Source organism: Haliotis cracherodii, unplaced genomic scaffold, assembly GCF_022045235.1.
Source record: "Haliotis cracherodii isolate W230 unplaced genomic scaffold, xgHalCrac1.p SCAF_9, whole genome shotgun sequence".
Lineage (NCBI taxonomy): Eukaryota > Metazoa > Mollusca > Gastropoda > Lepetellida > Haliotidae > Haliotis > Haliotis cracherodii.
In genome coordinates this window covers 48,131,926-48,158,095 of record NW_027266343.1, presented here as the reverse complement: position 1 = coordinate 48,158,095, position 26,170 = coordinate 48,131,926, and the positions used below count along the sequence as shown (strand labels likewise).

General features: G+C 44.4%; 1 protein-coding gene across 1 annotated transcript; it reads right to left on the bottom strand.

The window, feature by feature from the left end:
- Positions 1–17,822, bottom strand: LOC139452825 (ectonucleotide pyrophosphatase/phosphodiesterase family member 5-like). Its single transcript, XM_071234450.1, has 6 exons — positions 17,741–17,822; positions 7,915–8,156; positions 7,000–7,136; positions 4,473–4,823; positions 2,050–2,311; positions 1–720 (listed from the first exon to the last, which is right to left on the bottom strand). Exons 2-6 carry the CDS (start codon positions 8,141–8,143, stop codon positions 410–412), a joined length of 1,290 nt encoding a protein of 429 aa, XP_071090551.1. The 5' UTR covers positions 8,144–8,156; positions 17,741–17,822; the 3' UTR covers positions 1–409.
- Positions 17,823–26,170: the final 8,348 nt, after the last annotated feature.

The window sequence follows — 26,170 nt, the reverse complement described above, 5'->3', positions numbered from 1 at the left end:
TTTAATAATAATCGACATCCGGTTACCTTGAAATCACATACAACATATTCCAATTTGAGATATTGAAAACATAAAACACTTTCATTTTAGTTTTCAAAAATGATAATGTTCACTCACATTTAATATGTGTTAAGTAGGATAAGTCGTGCGACAGTAAAAGTTGTAAACCATATGACCAGCAGAAGTGACGTCACAGCTGGAACATCAGAAATTGGATCGGATGGCGCCAAGTTTCCCGATTAAAGAATATGCTTTCCAAAATGTAAAATATAAATCTTCATGTTTTAATAATCCGAATTCTACTTAAATTTCATGTTTTGATTGTATCAACGTTCAACATTATTTACGATTTATATTACGATTAACTCTGACGAAACCTAGGGGAATTAATAGCTTGAAAGTTTCATATCTACAACATAAAGTTGGCGACGATTGTGAATGCAAGCAGACACTCGGAAAGCAGTATTGATGCAGCGGTCGAAGCCCCGGGTATTGGAGGAGTGTCTTGAATGAAGACATTGACTCGGTCCAGGCTCCCGTTGTTCGGCGCTGGCTCTATGTTGAGCAGTTTACACACGAGAGGGTAGATGTCGACATTCTGGATAGGATCTGACGTGAAGTTGGTCTTGAAGTTCGGTCCTTTTGCCAGGAATATAGGCTTCATAGTCATCAATCTGTTGTCGAAGCCGTGCGTGCCTTTAAGGGTACTTTTTTTGTTGTCTAACTGGAATTGTAAGACAACAGAAACCGGTTCACAAACCAATAGTCTTCCCTGAATAATATTGGGACATCATGTAGCTTTTGATTTCTCTTTCCTATGCGTTCCAGACAACGACTTACCCAAGAGTGAGTGAGTATGGTTTTACGCCGCTTTTAGCAATATTCCAGCAATATCACGGCGGGGGACACCAGAAATGGGCTTCACACATTGTACCCATGTCGGGAGTCGAACCCGGGTGTTCGGCGTGACGAGCGAACGCTTTAACCACGAGGCTACCCGACCGTCCCTTACCCAAGAAGACCATCATTTGTGGAAACCTTACTGCGCTAGACATAGGCTCGCCATCATTTGTATGGACCTAACTACGCTTAACGTCAGAACACCAACCAACATGTGTGTGATCAAAACATGCTAAATTACAGACCACCATAAGATGCGTCCACCTAACACGTTAAACCCAAGAAGATCGCTTTGTGTTGCAACCTAGTTACGTCTTACTTAAGGAGGGGCGGTCGGGAAGCCGAGTGGTTAAAGCGTTCGCTTGTTACGCCGAACACCCGGGTTCGATTCCCGACATGTACAATGTGTGAAGCCCATTTCTGTTGTCCCCCGCCGTGGTATTGCTGGAATATTGCTAAAAGCGGCCTAAAATCATACTCATTCACTGACTCACTCACTTACTTCAGGAGATCAGCATTGTGTGGACCTAACGGCGCTAAGTCTCAGAATATCACTGGAGACAATCCCTGGTATTACCAAAGAACGTTCAGACGAGTGGATGTTGTTTTCTGACGCTGTTAAACCTCAACAAATTATAACTTCTGGTTGTTCTATCCCGTAATAGTGAGTGAGTATGGTCTTACGCCGCTTTTAGCAATATTCCAGCAATACCTTTGCGGGAGACACCAGATATGGGCTGCACACATTGTACCAATGTTGGGAATCGAACCGGGGTCTTCGGCGTGACGAGCGAACACTTTAACCAAGAGACTACCCCACCGCCCTTTTCCCGTTATAGGGACGTTAGGGTAGCCTTGTTCTTAATTCGTTCGCTCGTCATGCGAAGACCTGGGTTCGATTCTCACATGGGTACAATGTCATGCATATTCATTCTTATTATATTCTGGAAAAATATGTCGTATATAAACAGTTCATACCGTCAGCATAAACCACGAAATTTATCTTTCTACTCTGTTTTTTTTCCACCAAAATATCATTCTAATAAGAGCCCCCTATTTCTAATTTTGAGAGCGCCCTGGGCACTTATTACGTCGAATACGGTAACAATTTAACGAATAAAGACTATCTGTAATTGCGCAATCGTCAACTCCGTGCACACTGCCACCTTACGTCATAAAGCATCCATCCCTCGTCTGCTATGGCGATGATAGGCATGATCCTTCTGTTGTTCTTGTAGTGGAAGTGGTCGGGGATGTCGTCCTTCTTGAAGGCTGTGATGTGGGGCACGTTGCTGAGGCTGGCCATGACGGCGTCCTCTCGTCCCGCCACTGGTTGAATGTGAGCCACCGGCCCGACGCTCGGTATGCGGACGACATCGGACATGTTCAAACAACTCTGGAGGTCAAGTGACTGAAAAATGGGATTAAACATCACTGGCATTGTAATGGAAATATTGGCCTGGTGGCATTGTGACGTCATCGTCAAGATGAGTGGTCTGGCTCCATTTCCCGCACGGTAAATGCGTTAATGTTGTTCCCGTAATTCTAAAAGTTACAAGAGACCATCCCCAACCCCCCCCCCCCCCCCCCCACCACCCCCCCCCCCCACCCCCCACACACACTTCACTCGCTCAACTTTTAACTCAAACACCCCATCCACTTACTCCATCCTTCTTCCCTCCCTCTTTCAACTCATTCACCCATACACCCGCCCATAACCCCAACCACCCGCTCCACTCGCACAGCCGCTCATCAATTCAACCGCTCACTCAACTACCCACTTACGCAATCGCGCTCACTCAACCATCCACCCACAGGCTCATTCACTCAACTACACAAACACCCACTCGCTCAACCATGCAACAACTCACTCAACCGCTCACTCAACAACACGCTCATCCACTCACTCAACAATTCAACACTTACTGGGCCACCCACTCACTCAACCACACATCCACACTCTCACTCATTCGCCCAACCATTCAACCACTTACTAAACCATCCATTCACACAACCACACATCCACACTCTCACTCGCTCAACCATGCAACCACTCATTCAACCATTCACTCAACCTTTCACTCAGCAACCCGCCCATCTACCCACACACTCACTTACCCACTCAACCGTTCAACCACTCACTCAACCACACCATCACCCACTCACTCAGTCGCTCAACCATGCAACCAATCACTCAACCAGTCACTCAACAACCCACACATCCACCCAAATCACTCAACCACACCATCACCCTCTCACTCAGTCGCTCAACCATGCAACCAATCACTCAACAACCCACACATCCACCCAATCACTCAACCACACCATCACCCACTCACTCAGTCGCTCAACCATGCAACCAATCACTCAACCAGTCACTCAACAACCCACACATCCACCCAATCACTCAACCACACCATCATCCACTCACTCAGTCGCTCAACCATGCAACCAATCACTCAACCAGTCACTCAACAACCCACACATCCACCCAAATCACTCAACCACACCATCACCCTCTCACTCAGTCGCTCAACCATGCAACCAATCACTCAACAACCCACACATCCACCGAATCACTCAACCACACCATCACCCACTCACTCAGTCGCTAAACCATGCAACCAATCACTCAACCATTCACTCAACAACCAACACATCCACCCACTCACTCAACCACACCATCACCCACTCACTCAGTCGCTCAACCATGCAACCACTCATTCAACCATTCATTCAACAACCCACACATCCACCCAAATCACTCAACCACACCATCACCCACTCACTCAGTCGCTAAACCATGCAACCAATCACTCAACCATTCACTCAACAACCAACACATCCACCCAAATCACTCAACCACACCATCACCCTCTCACTCAGTCGCTCAACCATGCAACCAATCACTCAACAACCCACACATCCACCGAATCACTCAACCACACCATCAGCCACTCACTCAGTCGCTCAACCATGCAACCACTCATTCAACCATTCATTCAACAACCAACACATCCACCCACTCACTCAACCACACCATCACCCACTCACTCAGTCGCTCAACCATGCAACCACTCATTCAACCATTCATTCAACAACCCACACATCCACCCAATGACTCAACCACACCATCACCCACTCACTCAGTCGCTCAACCATGCAACCACTCATTCAACCATTCATTCAACAACCAACACGTCCACCCACTCACTCAACCACACCATCACCCACTCACTCAGTCGCTCAACCATGCAACCACTCATTCAACCATTCACTCAACAACCCACACACCCACCCACTCACTCAACCACACCATCACCCACTCACTCAGTCGCTCAACCATGCAACCACTCACTCAACCACTCACTCAACCACTCACTCAACAACCCACACATCCACTCACTCAACCACACCATCACCCACTCACTCTCTTTACTTAAAGGGGGACCATGCTGGATGGTTTGGGGCCCATGCCGAGTCTCCCTGTTGATGTTGAATTTAGATCCCCAGATGAAACATTGCTTCTGTACGGGTCGGGTAATCATTATTGTCTATACTGAAGGACTCACCCTTGTGTTACTGATTGAAGTCATGCCATGGTCGCTGGTTACAATGAGATTCACCTCGTTTTCAAGACCATTGTCCTTCATTTTCTGCACGAGGTAACCAAGGATACCATCCATTTCCTTGACCTTTCGAATGATCTGTGGAGAATCTGGACCAGAAATGTGTCCAGTATGGTCAGGTTCCGGATAATACAGTGTCGCCATTTTGACGCCTTTGGTCTTGAACCAGTCCATGACTGTATCCACTCGCTCCCTGTATGGGGTGTCATCACTGTAGGGTAACCAGTAGTCGGGGCGCACACCTCGAATCTCGACCTCGCTGCCGGGCCAGTAGTAGGTGCCCGTCTTGAGGCCCTGGAAGTGGAGGTGTATATGTCACAGTGTGTGAAGGAGTATGGTTTTACGCCGCTTTTGGCAATATTCCAGCAATACCACGGCAGGGGAAACCAGAAATGGGCTTCACACATTGTACCCACATGAGAAATCGAACCTGTGTCTTTGGCGTGACGAGCCCACTACCCCACTACCCCACTACCCCACAGCCCAGTATACTAAACAATCAATGCAAAAATCAGTCAATGTGTAACGTGTGATTCACTTAGACAATTTACAAACTGCCTAAATATTTCAATCATTTCACAAATTGAGTAAACACTCCATTTATTTGACTGATTGACTAAAAGATATTAAGAAGTTAAAAGGACCTTAAAACATCACATTAAACGTATTTTGTTAGGATAAGAAGCCAAAGTAAATTTAAAAAAACCCATTACATTGACTTTCGTTTTCTTTTAATCCTTTCATCTTCAGTCACTGGATCGTGAATTTCAGCATCAAAATGTTTGGAATTCGTTAACAAATGAAAGATGTTTCAGTCAATTTGTAAAAAGGGTGAAATATTTTGACGTTTTGTAATAAATCGCCTAAGTGAAGATTCAGTAATTTTACACATTGACTGTAACATATATAACAGTTACTTAGAAGGCAGTTGTGATCTCCCATCAGAATAAAAGATTTATATTCTTCAAAAACAAAAGAAACTCACAGGTAGTATGTAAATTTAGTTCATTGAACCTGACTACACAAAACATCCGGTATATAAATTGAATATATGTTATTGGCCTGATATTCGACAAAAGGTGCGTCAAAACGCAGCCATTGTTGATTTGCAATGTCTTAAACGGCAATGTTTTCACACTTGTTAAACAATGTCATGGTGGAAAACAGTAAAGCAAAATGAACGTGCACGTTATGGCATCGTAACTCGTGGTAGTGGCTTTTAAAAGGCAAGTATAAGCCAATAATTTGTCGTTCAATTGTCAACATGTTTCAAGTTCGAAAATGCCGAAAACTCAGCGCTGCGCATCGGAACATCGCCATAGGACGTATCAAAAGAGGGGAATCGCAGTCTTCTGTTGCACGCCACTTCAGCGTCCACCACAGCACCATTTCCCGCCTTTGTGACCGATACACGTAGTTCAATTCCACTGCAGACCGTCCGAGAACCGGCCAACCAAGAGTTCCACCCCTGCACAGGATCGCTATATTCTACCTAAGTCATCGCAATGCCACAGCTACGGAGACTGCTGGACGCATCCCTGGTTTGAGGAGGATATCGGACCAGACTGTCAGGAACCATCTTCGCGAGGCTGGAATCCGACCCAGAAAACCAGTTATCGTCCGTTTTGCAACAGATCCATCGACAGCGACGCTTGCGTTGGTGCCATACCTTACAGCCTTGGAATTTGAGAAACTGGAGACGAGTGTAGCTTAGCGATGAATCACGATTACGCCTTCACCGGCGAGATGGAAGACAACGTGTTTATCGTCGTCGAAATAAGCGTTTTGCCCCACATTGTGTAGAGTCATGGTGTAGGGGGCCATATCCTACATCACGAGATCTGACTTGGTTGTGGTTCAGGGAAATGTGACAGTAATTCGCTACAAGAATCAAATTCTTCAACCTCACCTTCTTCCAATCATTGACCGCTAGAGGGGGCTGTTTCAACAGGACACCGCTCCATCGCACACAGCTCGCGCGACAGTAGACTACCTACCTAATGCCAACATCAACGTCTTGCCCTATGGTCGACAGATCTCAACCCAATCGAAAACCTGTGGGATGAACTCGATCGACGTGTACGTCAACGTCAGAACACGCCGCAGACACTCCCAACGCGTTACAAGCAGAATGGCGGTAGCCGTAGCCCTATGTTATGACGTGAAATGGTGTTTAACGTCGCGATCAAATTTATTGCACTTAGATAGCGATGTGCATACGTCAGGCAGGGTAACAACAAGTACCATCTTTTAACTTCAGTTGGTATAACGCGGTCATGGAACGAAGCTTCAACCATATGCTCTCGGGGCAGACGCTTTATCCACTGGACCACGGAAGCGTCTTGTTGGCCCACGACTGTCTATGTATGGGTGTCGATGAGGGGCTACGATGAGTCAGCTTCTATATTTAGGCGATCTTAAATGAACATGAGAAACGTTTTAGCTGAAAATGAAGTAATATTTGAAGTACCTGTTTTTTGGCTGTGACCCACAATGGTTCTCCCCCATTCCACCAGCGAGGCTCGTGGGTCCTCATGGAGAAAGTAGAATTGAACTCTGGGTCATACATGTGGTTCTCCGTGATCCCGTGACTCTCCTCATGCAGGCCTGGGTAAAACAGTGAGTGAGTGAGTGATGGAGTGAGTGAGTGAGTGAGTGAGTGAGTGAGTGAGTGAGTGAGTGAGTGAGTGAGTGAGTGAGTGAGTGAGTGGGTGGGTGAGTGGGTGAGTGAGTGAGTGAGTGAGTGAGTGAGTGGGTGAGTGATTCATGGAGTGAGTGAATGAGTGGGTGAGTGGGTGAGTGAGTGAGTGAGTGAGTGAGTGGGTCGGTGGGTGGGTGAGTGAGTGAGTGAGTGAGTGAGTGAGTGAGTGAGTGGGTGGGTGAGTGAGTGGGTGGGTGAGTGAGTGAGTGGGTGGGTGAGTGAGTGGGTGAGTGAGTTAAGATTCTACTTGACACTTGACTGTCCAACTACATTCGCGCATTCTCTGAAGTCGTAAAATGTACTATAGCCTAAGCACCCGCGAAAATCCGGGTTAGAATAGATCTTCAGCAACCCATGCTTGCCGTAAAAAGCGACTATGCTTGTTGTAAGAGGCGACTTACGGAATCGGGCGGTCGGGCTCGTTGACTTGGTTGATACATGTCATCGTTTCCCAATTGCGTGGACTGATGCTCATGGTATCAAACACTGGATTATGTGGACGAGCCTCGATTATTTACAGACCGCCGACATGTAACTGGAACATTGTTGAGTGCGGCGTCAAACAACAAACAAACAATCTGCAGCCTAAGCATAATTAGCCTGAGCAACACGTAATCCTGTCCCTCTCTCCATAACACACACTGTCTTTAACAAACACTGTCTACAACAAACTCAGTTACCTACCAGTCGCTATGGTGTAATGGTTGGGAAACGTCTTCGTCACAAAGCTGTTGTTCATGTAGGGCAGCTTCACGCCGTGTCTGGCGAAGTCGTCAAAGTTGGGGGTTTCCACCTTGTCCAGGTAGTCGTACCGGAAGCCGTCCATGGAGACGAGCAGCAGCTTCCCGGTGTAGTCCGCCATGACAGACACCACCAGACCCGCCAGGAGCAGGAGGAAGATGGAGGAGGACATTGTGTGTGATCAGCTGAAACACGGCAAATAGCAACACAGTGTCTTAGACTCAGCAACAACGAAAACCAGACCTATACACTGATCGTGACTGTGTTTGATGTGTGTGTCCCACTTTGGATTACGGCTACAAAGATATCTAGGCCGCACCTTTGGTAATAGTGTACCATCTGAGTACACTAGAAAGCATTTTCCAGGCGGTGCGTGTATGTGAGTGCGTGTATGTGAGTGCGTGTATGTGGGTGCGTGTATGTGAGTGCGTGTATGTGAGAGCGTGTATGTGAGTGCGTGTATGTGGGTGCTTGTATGTGAGTGCGTGTTTGTGAGTGCGTGTATGTGAGAGCGTGTATGTGAGTGCGTGTATGTGAGTGCGTGTATTTGAGTGCGTGTATGTGAGTGCGTGTATGCGAGTGCGTGTATGTGAGTTCGTGTATGTGAGTGCGTGTATGTGAGTGCGTGTATGCGAATGCGTGTATGTGAGTGCGTGTATGCGAGTGCGTGTATGTGAGTTCGTGTATGTGAGTGCGTGTATGCGAATGCGTGTATGTGAGTGCGTGTATGTGAGTGCGTGTATGTGAGTGCGTGTATGTGGGTGCGTGTATGTGAGTGCGTGTATGTGGGTGCGTGTATGTGGGTGCGTGTATGTGGGTGCGTGTATGTGAGTGCGTGTATGTGGGTGCGTGTGATCTATGAGATACAATGCCGCAGTTTAACATGAATACCCCACTCAGACAGGGTATACTTGTTTTAGCCCCTTAATGCCGAGCGCCAGACAGGTTAACAAGTACCATCTTTAAACGTATTTTGGCATGACGCGGCCGGGGATCGTGCCCCGGACCATACGCTCTCCGGGCGGACGCTCTACCACTAGACCACGGAGGCGGTCGGTCAATGTGGGAAGGAAGCCCAAAGTGATGTGACTGTCTTCCCTACCCCTAAATGTCGTAAGGAGTCTAACGTCATGGAAGCAATGTCCTTGGCCCACTTGCACAAAGCGATCTTAGCGTTACGAATATCTTAAGTCTATGTTAAAGTATGACAGTTACGATCATCGTAGCGCTAAGATCGCTTTGTGAAAGGGGGCCAAGGAGACTAAAGCCAAGGTAATTACGTCAAAGGAAACAAGATTCAAAATTCAAGATTCATTCATTCAGAAGGCCTCGTGTCCGAGGCTACAATACATTTATATCTAATTTATTTGTGGATCTTGCACAATTGATATCCAGTCATTCCATGATATGTGACGTGATACATAATACATAATTATGTTTGTTTTTGTTATTTAAATTTCTCTTCACGGAAACAAGGCCAAGTAATGAAGCCATGGGCAAAATGTCACGTTAATAAAATCAAGGACGCAAGGGCAGGTGTAGAATGGGAAGGAAAAAACTATCAAGCTGAACACATTCTAACCGATTTTTATTTTGAAATCACAGTAATATCCCCTGTAACCAGAGTTTCGCCATAACCAAGTTCCTGATAAGTAGACAATCACATTAAAGTAAGATCTTAGTTCTAGCTATCGCTGAACAAAGATCTGAGGAGATCCTATTACGGGTCACGTCAGACCGACTTTTCATCGGACCAATCAGAGCAACGCCTACGTCGATCCGGACGTGATCTTTGTGTGGCGGTAGCGAGGACTAAGATATGATTTCAATGAGATTGAATAATGACTCTGTTTGTTAGTGTAGATAAACAACATGCAACCGTGTCTAGCACTTGTCTCGACGCTATAATATGTACATAGTCCAGTTTTGTAATATATCATGTTAAGCGTTTTGATGTCGGGACCTAGAGTGTCAAGCGATAGCTATACATTCTGCAACCACTCTTATTTTGTAATTCTATCACAACTAGTGTGACAGTCTATGGGTCTAAGTGGTGTTGTGAGTCACTTGATGCAAAGCACTGAATAGAAAATCCATGCAAATCAAATACCACCGTGTTACATAGTCAACATAACGATTGACAGTGTGTCATATCTATGGTATGACTGAGAAAATAATATTTTAAATCACATTCTGAACAATCCGAGCAGGAGCATGGTTTGTTTGATCGCGTGTTTGTATATGCGGGATGTGTGAGCCAGAAAACAAATGCTAACAACCAATGTTACAGAGTTGATCAAGCACTGTTTGGCCAACACCGGAAGTACAGAAGGTCTGTATGCCAACAGTACAGGGAGCATTCCTTGAAGAGTGTCTGAGAAGTGAGTGAAATATGAAATATGCTGCAGACAGCAATAGTCCAAGTCTAACCAGTGGTTGATGGCATGAAGTTAATACACGATCTCGAGGCATTATTAGTGAGTGAGTGAGTATGGTTTTACGCCGCTTTAGCAATATTCCAGCAATATCACGGCGGGGGACACCAGAAATGGGCTTCACACATTGTACCCATGTGAGGAATCGAACCGGGGTCTTAGGCGTGACGAGCGAGGCTACCCGACCGCCCCTCGAGGTATTATGAAACAATCTATCAGATGCTTATTTTGATCTGCTCTTACGACAAACTAGGGGTACTAGAACATCATTGTTTGGCCTGAACCACCTTGGAGTACCATATCCGGTGCCCTGACCCCAATGCCCCCAGAATCTATTACCTAACAACGTCGCCAGATACCAGTTGTCCGACCTCTGAAAGTATCCTCAGTATTGATAACCTTGATAGCTGCCCCTCAAACTCTTGTACACTGACCTTGAAACTAACACCAGTCGTAGTGCTAATCCGTTATTTTGGCATAAAGAATAACCTCTGTAAAGTCTCCTCGTCAACTCTGGTACTCCCTTGAACCTCAGGTCAGCAGACAACTGATACATGCCTCTGTTGCCAGTGATGTGTCTTGACACTGGACCCTTTTTTTTGTCACTGTCATACAAACCCTCCATACCTATCAGCGGTGAATTCGGTTAAGCTGTGCATTATCAACATATCAACAGTCAACACGTATTTATGTCACCTCCAGAAACGCCCCTGTGGTCTAGTGGTAGAGCGTCCGTCGAGAGCGGAAGGTCCGGGGCTTGATCCCGGTCCGCGAAAAACCAAAAAATAAATAAAAGATATTACTTGTTGTTACCCTGCCTTGCACTCGGCACTAAGGGGCTAAAACAAGGACTGGTCGGCTCGGAGTCAATATACTCTGAGTGGGGTATTCATGTTAAACTGCGGCATGGTATCTCAGTGGGCTCGCACTATGAAAGAGTCATTGGTCCGGACTGGTACAAACAGCCACACACACACACACGTACATGCAAGGCTGTTCAATGATATAAGGATAAAACACATGATTAAACGTCCGTACTTGTGTATTGGTATTTTAGGGGCACGGTAGGCCTAGCCGGCCAAGGCATCCCGGTTCACCCCGATTATGTTTCTAGGTTTGTCAGCACCATACTCGTGCTCGTGGGTTTCACCAAAGTGGTAAACGTCTGAGATCTGCATCACTTCGGGCATTCCTCCCACATTAACCTGACACACCGTGATATAACTGGAATAATGTTCAAAGCAGCGTTGAACCCCAACTCACTCACTGATGGTGAGTCTCCGGCATGTGCGCTGTTAGTGTCTCCAATCATCTGCGTATCTAGAGAGGACGCAAGTCTTCAAGGTCACATTGATGATGTTCGAGGTCACATTGTTGATGCTCGAGGTCACATTGTTGATGTTCGAGGTCACATTGTTGATGTTCGAGGTCACATTGTTGATGTTCGAGGTCACATTGTTGATGCTCGAGATCACATTGTTGATGTTCGAGATCACATTGTTGATGCTCGAGGTCACATTGTTGATGCTCGAGATCACATTGTTGATGTTCGAGGTCACATTGCTGATGTTCAAGGTCACATTGCTGATGTTCAAGGTCACATTGCTGATGTTCAAGGTCACATTGTTGATGTCCCAGCATGTGACTGAGAACGTGTAATAACTACCCCCGAGTCGCCTCTGTGACATCACACTGTCATCCATACCCTCCACTACTCTTCCTGACCCCATCTTACCGAGGCAAGGGAGTTAACTGACTATGAAAGTCAAGTTCCCACCCTTGCCAAACTAGGCTGGAATTCCGGAGTTACAGTTTGGCTTGACTAACTCGCGTAACAAACTAGACATCGGGTTTGTAAACAACATTTATTTCAACGTGCAGATTTCGGTCGACTGCAGGACTTACAAAGCATGTGTACTGCCAACTGGGCGACGACAGATATTTTGCAAATCTTTTCATGTTTTTATTCAAGGTGCTCAAGTGATTTGATGCACTTCGCGGGGTAAGACCCTTTTTATTACAATATAGATCTTGATTATCGATCAGATCGTTTTGACTGGACGCCGCCGTTTTGTGTGAAGCAAATGCAAGCGATATGAGTGATTGAATCTGATTGGTCAGTTGGAGGTTCATAGAAGCGACATAACTCGTCACAGTCACTGGTGGCGCTACGATCGAGCCTGAAAATTCGATCCTAATTCGGCAAGACTTGTATAGCAGTTAACGCCCTTGCCCTGACCTGAATACAACATTCAAATACAACAGTTGTATTCCTCGTTATCGTCAGTGTTTGATGATGATGAACATGAATACTTGCAAACCCGTGAAGTTTCTGATTATAATAGGTCTTCAGCATCCCATATTTGCCGTAAATGGCGACTATGCTTGTCGTAAGAGGCGACTAACGGGATTGGGTGGTCAGACTTGCTGACTTGGTTGATGCATGTCATCGTATCCCAATTGCCTATACCGATTCTCATGATGTCAATCACTGGATTAGTACAAGCATCCACACACACACACACACATACACACAAGTGCATGCACGTCGCTATATAAGTGCAATAATCTTGAACGCGACGTTACTCCAGTAATCCCAATTTCACATCACCTCACTCGATCGATACAGCTCACCACAAGTGACGTAAGTTTGCGCATGCTCGTTAAGCCGTTAGTTAGAAAACTACAAGTGCTAGCACTAAAAGATCGCGAAGCATTGAAATAAGTTTTGCAATTTTTTAACGATCAAATGGTAACGTATTAAAAAATAGCAGCATTCACTCCAAAACATGCATACACATATCTGCGTCCGAATAGATGAACTGCATTGTTTGAGTCCGTTTACAATTTCTTGCGCACTGGACGCCGAATTTCGCGTCCGTTAAGTCCCTGGTCCATGTACTAATCGATTATCGATCCATTTATTTCATCACATTTATTTATGATTTTGAGTATAAATAATTCCACAATGCCGAAATCCCCGGCTCTGGGACCCTTTCTCGGCCTTTTACTTCACCATCAATCTGACCCTGATTAACCCACAAACACATCTCAGCCATAGCTTCGCTGTAATGTCGAGCGTCACGTATGTGTTTCTTCACTTAGCGTGACGTGCCTGTGTAAATATTTTGTATCTTAGGTTTTGTCATACCTTGGACCATCAGTGATGTCTGAAACAACAGTATTTCAGAAAATTCCTTCTTCGCCAAAACGTAAAAAAGTGTTTTGCAATTACGACCCAGTGAAAAGATACCTTGTTACGGTTTCCATATTTTTTACCGGTCTTGACGGTGTCAGGCTGAATTCCCAGCGCTCAGCAAAGTGGTTAACCCTTACGGTGCTAAGCGAGGTGTAGGTTATAGGTTAATGCATGTTTAAGTAGAACTTGAATAGTTAAACAACACACTGGGTGCAGTCCTCAAGGGTACAGAAAGTGGATAATGTTGATCTGTTGTTCTCTAAGGTTGGGTAAAGTTTAGCAAGAAAATCTCACATTCATTTCAGAAAATAGATATTAAACGCCGTATCGGCAGTGTTAAGTCATTTGGCTATATATCATTTTAATATATACTTACTGGCAAAAGAAAGTATATACACTTGAAAATTGGATTTGACCCAAAATTACAAACGTTATGAAAACGTTCGTAGGCTGAAAACAGTTGCTGAATAGTGAACCTTAAGGTCCAAAATACAACAATGATAACGAATCAGACATCACCATCGATAACCATTACGTTTTTGTTTCAGTTTATCCACCATCAAAGATGACTGTGTACTTTCTTTTGCCAGGCACATTGGCATGCCTTCGGTAGACTCCACAGACCACAGAAACGTGATGAGATACTTTGTTTGTTTGTTTGTTGTTTTCTTGATGAATACCATGAGGAGGGTCCCATGCCGTCAATAACATGCAATGATTTGTTTGTTTGTTGTTTCCCCCCGCACTCAACAATATTTCAGCTATATGACGGCAGTCTGTAAATAATCGAGACTGGACCAGACAATCAAGTAACTGATCGCATGAGCATATATCCATGCAACTGGAATACGATGACATGCATCAACCAAGTCAGCAAGCCTGACAACTAGATGTCGTTAGTCGCCTCGTACGACAAGCTTGGGTTGCTGAAGACCAATTCTAACCCGGAATCTTCACGGGATAACATGCCATACTAGCCCGACCAGGCTATCCACTGAGTCACGTGTGAAGCAATAGAGTGCTGGGGACCTGTTCTTATCAAGGCGCTACAAATCGTATTTCAAATTTCAAAATTCCGAAACACGTATGCCATCGTGATGTAATCGTTTTATATTGTGTTTAGTGTAATTAGCCGTTGTCAAATAGTTCTCAAACAGTTATAGTCGGTATGAAGGAAGACGGGTGGCCTAGTCGTCTTAGGCACCGCAGTTCTCTACGCAGAGTCGCGTCCCTTGGGCACACCAGAATCCTACGATTGTGGATTCGAATGCCGGTTCGCCCCAACTATGTCTAAGGCGCCGTGAGTCGCTGTGCAGAATTGCGTCTCTTTGGTACGCAAGAAACCTATTATTGTGGGTTCGAATCCCGGTTTTCCCTGATTATGTTTCTAGGTTTGTCAGCACCATACCCATTTTCGTGGGTTTCTCTAAAGCGGTAAACGTCTGAGACCTGCATTACTTCGGGCTTTCCTCCCACATTAAGCAGACACGCCGTGATATAACTTTGAAAAGCAGCGCCCACTATAGTCGGCATACGGCATTCTCACAAAAACAAAACTATTTCTTTTACTTTTTGACTATAAAACAGATTTTTTAATAAAGGGCTGTTCATGAATATAAGGATGAAACACATGATTAAACGTCCGTACTTGTGTATTGGTATTTTCGGGGCACGGTAGGCCTAGTCGTCCAAGGCACCGGAATTCGCTGTGGGATGGAATCCCGGTTAGCCCCAATTATGTTTCTAGGTTTGTCAGCTCTATACCCGTGCTCTTGGGTTTCACCGAAGTGGTAAACGTCTGAGACCTGCATTACTTCGGGCTTTCCTCCCACATTAAGCAGACACGTTGTGATATAACTGTTCAAAGCAGCGCCCACTATATTCGGCATACGGAAGGCAAATACGGTACACATTATAACACTAGGACAGGGCAGTTCTGATGGCGTCGTTATGCTATTGAAAACTGTAATCCTTTTCATTAAGTATGACAGAATTATTCCAATTCTAAATGCATTTGGGATCAAGCGTTAGTATCACAGATCAAAAGCAAGATTAACAGTGAGGGAATTGTTTTTATAGTGAAAATATTCAATATTAGAGTTGTTATTGTAATTCTTAATGACATTAAGAACAAAATATTAGTAGATATTGTTATCATAATTACCATATTCAATATAAGATATTATAAGTAGTCATGTATGGAGCTAGTCATGTATGGAACCCGGGTCGGAACAAATAGTATTACAGATGGAACGCATTAGCATGATTATTTCTATAACTAATATATTCAATATTAGAAACAGTCATGGTTTTAGATAGTCATACACGAAGTGTGCACTACGCTGTGACTAATTCAGATATTTCCATATGTTAGAGTTAGGTAAAACAGTGGCTATAGTAGCTACAGGAGTGTGTAGCTACAGGAGTGTGTAGCTACAGGGGTATGTAGCTACAGGAGGGTGTAGCTACAGGGGTGTGTGGCTACAGGAGTGTGTAGCTACAGGGGTATGTAGCTACAGGAGTGTGTAGCTACAGGAGGGTGTAGTTACAGGAGGGTGTAGTTACAGGGGTGTGTAGCTACAGGAGTGTGTAGCTACAGGAGTGTGTAGCTACAGGAGTGTGTAGCTACAGGGGTGTGTAGCTACAGGGGTGTGTAGCTACAGGAGTGTGTGGATACAGGAGTGTGTAGCTACAGGAGTGTGTAGCTACAGGAGTGTGTAGCTACAGGAATGTGTAGCTACAGGGGTGTGTAGCTACAGGAGTGTGTAGCTACAGGAGTGTGTAGTTACAGGGGTGTGTAGTTACAGGAGTGTGTAGCTACAGGAGTGTGTAGCTACAGGAGTGTGTAGTTACAGGTGTGTGTAGCTACAGGTGTGTGTAGCTACAGGTGTGTGTAGTTACAGGAGTGTGTAGTTACAGGGGTGTGTAGCTACAGGAGTGTGTGGCTACAGGGGTGTGTGGCTACAAGGGTGTGTAGCTACAGGAGTGTGTAGCTACAGGAGTGTGTAGCTACAGGAGTGTGTAGCTACAGGGGTGTGTAGTTACAGGGGTGTGTAGCTACAGGAGTGTGTGGCTACAGGAGTGTGTAGCTACAGGGGTGTGTAGATACAGGGGTGTGTAGCTACAGGAGTGTGTAGCTACAGGAGTGTGTAGTTACAGGGGTGTGTAACTACAGGGGTGTGTAGCTACAGGGGTGTGTGGCTACAGGGGTGTGTAGCTACAGGAGTGTGTAGTTACAGGAGTGTGTAGCTACAGGAGTGTGTAGTTACAGGAGTGTGTAGTTACAGGGGTGTGTAGCTACAGGGATGTGTAGCTACAGGGGTGTGTAGTTACAGGAGTGTGTAGTTACAGGAGTGTGTAGTTACAGGGGTGTGTAGCTACAGGGACGTGTAGCTACAGGGGTGTGTAGTTACAGGAGTGTGTAGTTACAGGAGTGTGTAGCTACAGGAGTGTGTAGTTACAGGAGTGTGTATCTACAGGAGTGTGTAGCTACAGGAGTGTGTAGTTACAGGGGTGTGTAGTTACAGGAGTGTGTAGCTACAGGAGTGTGTAGCTACAGGAGTGTGAAGCTACAGGAGGGTGTAGTTACAGGAGTGTGTAGTTACAGGAGTGTGTAGTTACAGGAGTGTGTATCTACAGGAGTGTGTAGCTACAGGAGTGTGTAGCTACAGGGGTGTGTAGCTAGAGGAGGTAGCTTTTGGATTCGATCCCCAATATGGCAGAAACCCATTCATTGCTCTTCATAGCGGAAGGCACTTTCAGCGCATTACAGCTAACCCACTCGCACCATTAGCAGGCCCAATCAGGTAATACTGACCCTCTTCTCTTCAGCGATTCATTTTCATATAATTTTCACCTCTATTTTGCATTTTACGGCCAATGGAATATGTTTCAATTATGCTAATCAAGTCAGGTTATTCTCTGGCGTGGACGTTTTATATGTTGAAGACTTTCTAATATCTCAACGTTCACAATAAACATTCCAAACTAAATGCTACAAGAAGAACCCGTGCAATGTTATTCAAACTGATACGTATTTGTATTCATATATTTTATATATATTTATATAATTTTCAAACAGGGTTCCGTCATTATTCAGATTAAACATGGTCATGACTGAAAAATAGTAACTTACGGTTGATGGTGTTCCCAGATGCCTTGACTCGTCACAAATGTGCTATCAGGCCACGTCTGACCAGTGCAAACTGAATCACGCGGTACTGACCTCATCGCTTGGGAACAGAGGAATTGTCTCTTGATGTCTCTGAATCACGTGTTCATGACATCAGTGCCAAGCATCAAGATGATGCTACCCGCTAGCTGGGTGTCTTGTATCTACAAGTATTCGTCACTGATGACCAAAACCTTTTCAGACGTTTATCAAGGGAAGATTTCATGTCAACACTCAATCATTTATAGATATGACCTTCGTTGACAGGCGATCTTCCTGTTAGATTATAGAGTAATTGATTGAAGCTCGGAACATTATATTTGTAGTTAAGGGCGTATGCAAATAAAACTCTTTCCATAACCATGTGAGTGAGTGAGTGAGTTGGGTTTAACGCCGCTTTTAACAGTATTCCAGGTTATATCGCGGCGTGTCAGCTTAGTGTGAGCCCGAAGTGATGCAGGTCTCAGACGTTTACCACTTCGGTGAAACCCACGAGCACGACATGGTGTTGACAACCCTAGAAACATGTTTGTGGTGAACCCGGATTCGAACCCACAATCATAGGATTCTGACGTGTCCAAGGGACGCAACTCTGCACAGCGAATCGCGGCGCCTTAGACGACTGGCCCACCCCTGCCCCCTCCATAATCATGAGACATCTCTGCTAAATGCATTGTACGACTACACTCTTAAAAAAAATGAAATGCACAGGTACATGTTTAGTAAATGTATTGTACCTAATAAAGAGCTCGATAGTCACGTGTTGTACAAAGGCATTGAAAACTGTTCATTGTCATGTTACATAAAGCCACAAGGGTAACAACAAGTACCATCTTTTAACGTCTTTTGGTATGTTACCGTCCTGGGCAGCAATCACGGCTCTGCATCTCCTCGGCACTGACTTGATAAGTGTACGAATTCTGTCCTGCGGAATTCTGCGCCATTCTGCTTTTAACTCGTTGGCCAGTTGTGGGAGTGTCTGCGACGTGTTCTGAAGTTGACGTTGTCGAATTCACGTTCACAATGTGGGGCAAACGCTCATTTCGACGACGATAAACACGTTGTCTTCCATCTCGCCGGTGAAGAAGAAATCGTGATTCATCACCAAACCACACTCGTCTCCAGTTTCTCAAATTCCAAGGCTGTAGGGTATAGCACCAACGCATGTTAGATATGAATAAAAATAAAGTCATTGTCATATCTCCAAAGGACACACGGACATCGTGGAATATATACAAAAAGGGGCGGTTCTTAACTTATGTAACAATGTAACAATGGCGTCCAGTCTAATGGCACAGGTGAACCAGTCGTCTAAGGCGCCGCGATTCGCTGTGCAGAGTTGCGTCCCTTGGGCACGCCAGGACCCTATGATGGTGGGTTCGAATCCCGGTCCGCCCCGATTATGTTTCTAGGTTCGTCACCACCATACCCGTGCTTGTGGGTTTCACCGAAGTGGTAAACGTCTGCATCACTTCTGGCTTTCCTCCCACATTAAGCTGACACGCCGTGATATAACTGGAATAATGTTAAAGGGACGTTAATCCAAACTCACTCACTCATTCACTCAAGTCTAATCCTCCTGGCCATCATAACGCCGATGAGTAGACTATCATGCATCAACATTATGTATTATCCAATCTGTGTGCTGGGCTGCTTTGTCCTATATAATATTTCATATATTGAACATGTTCATCAGTGCACGTGTTGAAAAAGACAGTCCCCTCAAAATAAGATTTTAATCGTCCCCACTGTTACACAAGGATCCGAGGACATCCCTTCCCAGGTCTTGCCAGAACGGCCTTTCATCCGACCAATCAGAGCGTCGCCTACGAGATCGTGAAAGTGAAACTTATCTAATTATGCAACCTCGAAAACGTTAACACGGGACATTCCGAACGACAGCTACTGGCTGTATGACAGATTCCGTCAACATCGTTTTCTCTCGCCCAAATGGTTAAAAATGGTTATGGTGAGTCCGGAAATCTTCGTATAAGCGACATCAAACGTAATTTCATCACAGCGTAAATACTTTTTCCCGCTTAGATAATCTGCATGACCTCAATAAAATGTTCTAACACCATGCGAACTTGACATCAAACATCATTTAGTTCGTACGTAAACACTCTACAGCTTCGATAAGAGAGATGACTGGTATCACAAGTGTAGACAACAGATGCAATTTGTTTCCATGTAAATACTCTCCGGTCGTGAGACGACCGCCTCCGTGGTCTAGAGGTAGAGCGTCCGCCGGGAGAGCGGAAGGTCCAGGGTTCGATCCCCGGCCGCGTCATACCAAAAGACGTTAAAAGATGGTACTTGTTGTTACCCTGTCTGGGGCTCGGCATTAATGGGCTAAAACAAGGACTGGTCGGCTCGGAGTCAGTATACTGTGTCTGAGTGGGGTATTCATGTTAAACTGCGGCATGGTATCTCAGTGAGCTAACACTATAAATCGGCATCAGTCCGGACTAGTACAAGCAGCCACACACACACACACACACACACACACACACACACACACACACACACGTGCATGCACGTCGCTATATAAGTGCAATAATCTTGGACGCGACGTTCAACCAAATTTCACCTCACCTCACCACTCGTGAAACTGATTATAAATTTTTATTTGACATAACACCGTCTCTGACAGACGGGGTTTGCGTATTCGTTACGTGTTCTTATTTAAGCCGAGTTTCAGCCGTGCTGGTACTACATATTATGTAACATCACTGATAGAGTCGTGTCAAATGTACACCATGTACCCGGATGATCGACTCCTGATCAAGGTTTGCGAGCCCCGTGACTCAGAATTGGCCTTATCACTTCACCAGTATTTACAGTATTTTGGAAACGATGTCGTACTTGGACTGATTTAAGAGACACGGTGAGGTAATTTCTTGTGAAAATAAGTAGCGTTGCTATCTACGGCATAGATACCGGATAGGTATTCTTCTGCTGTTGTCGACTGAAGATGCCCGTTCCGAGTATAGTTTATTCAAAAGTTGTTTGATCAAGGTTGACTTATACCATATGTTCCCGGGATGTTTTCAGGTCAACAACTGGCTTGCCTTTGCATGTGTTTGTGGCGGGTGCCACCGATGGGGCAGGATGGGCTCACCTTTACGCGAACACCTGGTATCAACACTATACGATAGTGATTCATTAACACCTGCTCAGTCGGGTAGCTTCTTTGTTAAAAGGGGGCGGCCGGGTAGCCTAGTGGTTAAAGCGTTCGCTCGTCACGCCGAAGACCCGGGTTCGATTCCCGACATGGGTACAATTTGTGAAGCTCTCTCTCGCTCTCTCTCTCTCTCTCTCTCTCTCTCTCTCTCTCTCGTTGGTGATTACAATTTAAACTCCACACGAAACTAAGATTATTGAGTGCGAGCAAACAGTAGGCAGATATTGTTAAGCCCAGTGTGTACGCCACTGTCACACAAACCAACAAGGTAGATAAGCAGTCCCCTTGACTGTTTGTTTTCAGCTGCGGTGTAATAGTAACGCCCATATTCCTTTATAGCTGTGAATATGGGGTGTGCAAATTGAGGAATTACATCTTAAATTACAGAAAATGACATCGGGACTTCGGAACAGTATCCTTAACTTCATGATTTATTATGGATTTGGGAGAATTCCCCTCTGCATAAACGTATTTACTAGTTTTATTTGTTCGGTTTCTTGTTTAACGCCGCACTCAGCAATATTCCAGCTAGATGACGACGGTATGTAAATAATCGAATCCAGACTATCCAGTGAGTGACATCATGAGCATCGATCTGCGCAATTGGGAAACGACAGGCATCAACCATGTCATGAGCCTAACCACCAGATCCCGTCAGTCGACAAGCATAGCCGCCTCTTACGACAAGCATGGAATGATGAAGACCTATTCTAACCAGGATCTTCACGGATATATTCGCTAGAAAATTAGTTATAAGTGATTTCATGGCAATTGGTCGGCTAACCAAGCAATTCTTTTGCATTTATGTATGTGGTCCATGAACCTAGTACAAATTAGGCCGCGCTTTTTAGTGGACTAATCCTTTATAGTGTGGTCGTGTCATGTTGATATATTATAAATAAATTATTTATTTGTGTTTGTATAAAAACGGTGTGCAAACTTAGTGTACTTCACACAGTGTGCACTTCGGTATTCGCGTTTATTCCTCGATAAACGACAAAAATAATATTGAAGACAATTCTTAGATGAAAGAACCCCAATAAACATCCGGTTTAGAATGTGTCTTTAGTAAGCCATGCTTGTCGTAAGGGGCGACTAACGGGATCGGTGGTCAAGCTTGCTGATTTGGCTTATGCATGTTATCGTATCCCAGATGTGTAGATCGATGCTCATGATGTCAACCACTAGATTGTCTGGTCCATACTCGATTATTTACAGACCGCCATCATATAGCTGGAATATGCTGCCTTAAACAAATAAACAAACAAAATAACAAATCGGTAAACCTCAGGCATAAAACAGCAACAGGTGATGAGAACTTCCCACGCAAGTTTATTAATTATAATCATTATGATTAAAAGAATTAAGGAAATAGCGATTACTGGTTAGAATGTATTACCAAGGAGATTAGAAAGTGCCATCTCTGCAATTCACCAGCTGTTGCAGACGAAATCCATTTGCCGTTTTGATGCAACGCCCTCGTGATAGAAATGTTAACATTCAGATAAATATTACTATTTATGGCCAACGTTATATAAATATATACAAATATTATGTTCTGAGAAATTAATGGCACTGAAAATATGTTTAAATTTATACAACGGACATTCAAGACTAAACACGAAATATACTCTTTAAAAAAGGTAGGGGATCAGGAAATATACACGTTATGATCCGTCTACGTCAAGATCAGCCTGTTGTTAGGCGTGGATGTGTGGAAGTGTCCTGCCGAACGTCATGCGAACGTTAACGTAGGGAAACATGGCAGATTCAGGTCTATAATGATACAGGGTAGGTCGTTATGACTTTTAGAACGCCACTGCATACTGTCCATGGAGGGGCGGTCGGGTAGCCTAGTGGTTAAAGCGTTCACTCGTCACGCCGAAGACCCGGGTTCGATTCCCGACATGGGTGCAATGTGTCAAGCCCATTTCTGTGTCCCCCGCCGTGATATTGCTGGAATATTGCTAAAAGCGGCGTAAAACCATACTCACTCACTCACTGTCCAAGGAAGGGTCCCTGGATAGAACAACCCAGACAAGACACTGGCGCCAATGGTTGTGACAGTGGTGGTCAACGTTTTGGCTTTCAAGACGACAACGCTCGAGGGAGGGAATACATGTCGATATGGATACATGTCCGTACGGATACATGTCCATATGGATACATGTCCATACGGATACATGTCCGTACGGATACATGTCCATTCATGAAGTTGGTGATGTTAACACACAAATCCCTGCATATACGTCAACAGGGAGTGTTAATCTAGTACATCACACACAAATTCCTGCATATACGTCAAGAAGGAGTGTAAATCTAGTTCATTACACACAAACCCCTGCATATACGTCAAGAGGGAGTGTAAATCTAGTACATCACACACAAATCCCAGCATATACGTCAAAAGGGAGTGTAAATCTAGTTCATTACACACAAATCCCAGCATATACGTCAACACGGAGTGTAAATCTAGTTTATCACACACAAATCCCTGCATATACGCCAAGAGGGAGTGTAAATCAAGTACATCACACACCAATTCCAGCATAAACGTCAAGAAGGAGTGTAAATCTAGTTTATCACACACAAATCCCTGCATATACGTCAAGAAGAAGTGTAAATCTAGTTCATTACACATAAATCTCTGCAAATACGTCAACAGGGAGTGTAAATCTAGTTCATCACACACCAATTCCAGCATATACGTCAAGAAGGAGTGTAAATCTAGTTCATTACACACAAATCCCAGCATATACGTCAACAGGGAGTGTAAATCTAGTTTATCACACACAAATCCCTGCATATACGCCAAGAGGGAGTGTAAATCTAGTTCATTACACACAAATCCCTGCATATACGTCAACAGGGAGTGTAAATCTAGTACATCACACACAAATTCCAGCATATACGTCAAGAAGGAGTGTAAATCTAGTTCATTACACACAAATCTCTGCAAATACGTCAACAGGGAGTGTAAATCTAGTTCATCACACACCAATTTCAGCATATACGTCAAGAAGGAGTGTAAATCTAGTTTATCACACACAAATCCCTGCATATACGTCAAGAAGTAGTGTAAATCTAGTTCATTACACACAAATCTCTGCATATACGTCAAGAAGGAGTGTAAATCTAGTTCATAACACACCAATTTCAGCATATACGTCAAGAAGGAGTGTAAATCTAGTTTATCACACACAAATCCCTGCATATACGTCAAGAAGGAGTGTAAATCTAGTTTATCACACACAAATCTCTGCATATACGTCAACAGGGAATGTAAATCTAGTTCATCACACACGCATTCCAGCATATACGTCAACAGGGAGTGTAAACCTAGTAGATCACACACCAATTCCAGCATATACGTCAAGAAGGAGTGTAAATCTAGTACATCAATCACCAATTCCAGCATATACGTCAAGAAGGAGTGTAAATCTAGTTCATTACACACAAATCCGTGCATATACGTCAAGAGGGAGTGTAAATCTAGTGTATCACACACACATCCCAGCATATACGTCAAAAGGGAGTGTAAATCTATTTTATCACACACACATCCCAGCATATACGTCAAGAAGGAGTGTAAATCTAGTTTATCACAAACAAATCCCTGGAAATACGCCAACAGGGAGTGTAAATCTAGTTCATCACACACGCATTCCAGCATATACGTCAACAGGGAGTGTAAACCTAGTAGATCACACACCAATTCCAGCATATACGTCAACGGGGAGTCTAAATCTACTTTATTACACACAAATCCCAGCATATACGTCAAGAAGGAGTGTAAATCTAGTTCATTACACACAAATCCCTGCATATACGTGTAACTTCTTTATCGTGAGTAAGTATATACTCCGAAGCATTGTGTTCCTCATAATAAAAAAGGTGACATCCATAAAATCTCTTCCTTATACATCATTTGGTTTTCAAAGGGGGAGGGGATACATGTCCATATGGATACATGTCCATATGGATACATGTCCGTATGGATACATGTCCATATGGATACATGTCCGTACGGATACATGTCCATATGGATACATGTCCATACGGATACATGTCCGTACGGATACATGTCCATACGGATACATGTCCGTACGGATACATGTCCATATGGATACATGTCCGTACGGATACATGTCCATTCATGAAGTTGGTGATGTTAACACCGGATAGGGGGGGTGTAAGTTGAGTTTTATGTGCAATATTACATCGGGCACACCCAACACATCGTACCCTGGGGAAACGAGCCTGGGTCATCGGCTTAACGAGTGAACGCTTCAACCACTATGCTACCCCGTCGGTCCACTACAGATAACATGACTAAATAATGACAATTAAGTAAATTGAACTACATTAAGTGTATGCTGCATATATCTGTTCGGGGACGAGCTTCACGAGGGAAGTCAGTTGGATGGGGAATAGGAGTAACAATGCAGGAGAGATGAGTGTGATTACAATTTGGGGAGATTGATGTGATTTGACAGTGGGCGGAGACACGGGGGAGTTGGCAGCGTCCTATAACTCGGATGAGTACATCCTTGGTGGTTATAGGCGAATTGCACTGTGTAAACCTGAATCGACGTCTGGCCATAACGTGTTCAATGTATAGCCGAACCCCGTTATGTCGCGTAACTTCGAGATATCTGGACATTCGAGATTGGATGGTCTCCTCCCTTTTGTCACATACAAAAATGGCAAATGCCACTGTTCGCCCACTGTCCAATACTTGTTACCCAAGTGGTAAAATGGATTAGTCCCGACCATACCCTATTTGTCAGACACCCCATGAGAATAAATACATGAAAACACTTTCATTGCTTACATTACATGCATACTTTATATAGCACTTTGAATTGATAACAAGAGTCAAACCAATTTCACAAGTCTGCTCACAACGTCCAAATGCCGCATTGGGGCCTTGTCCTCCACGATAACCGGTCTTTGATTCTGCCAAGACTGTTGTCGATCCTGTCAAAGTCACCTACTATTCACATTCGCAAAATGCAACTTGTATATGTCTGTATTTTGGGCCAGCTTTCTCTATATGATTGACGTATCACCAATTGTCAATGCTCCTCAAAGACATCGGGGCCACATCCGTCTCACTTAAATAACTCAACTAAATACGAAAGTGTATATGCGTCAATATTGAGTGTACATCTAGTACATCACACACAAATCCCTGCATATACAGTAAA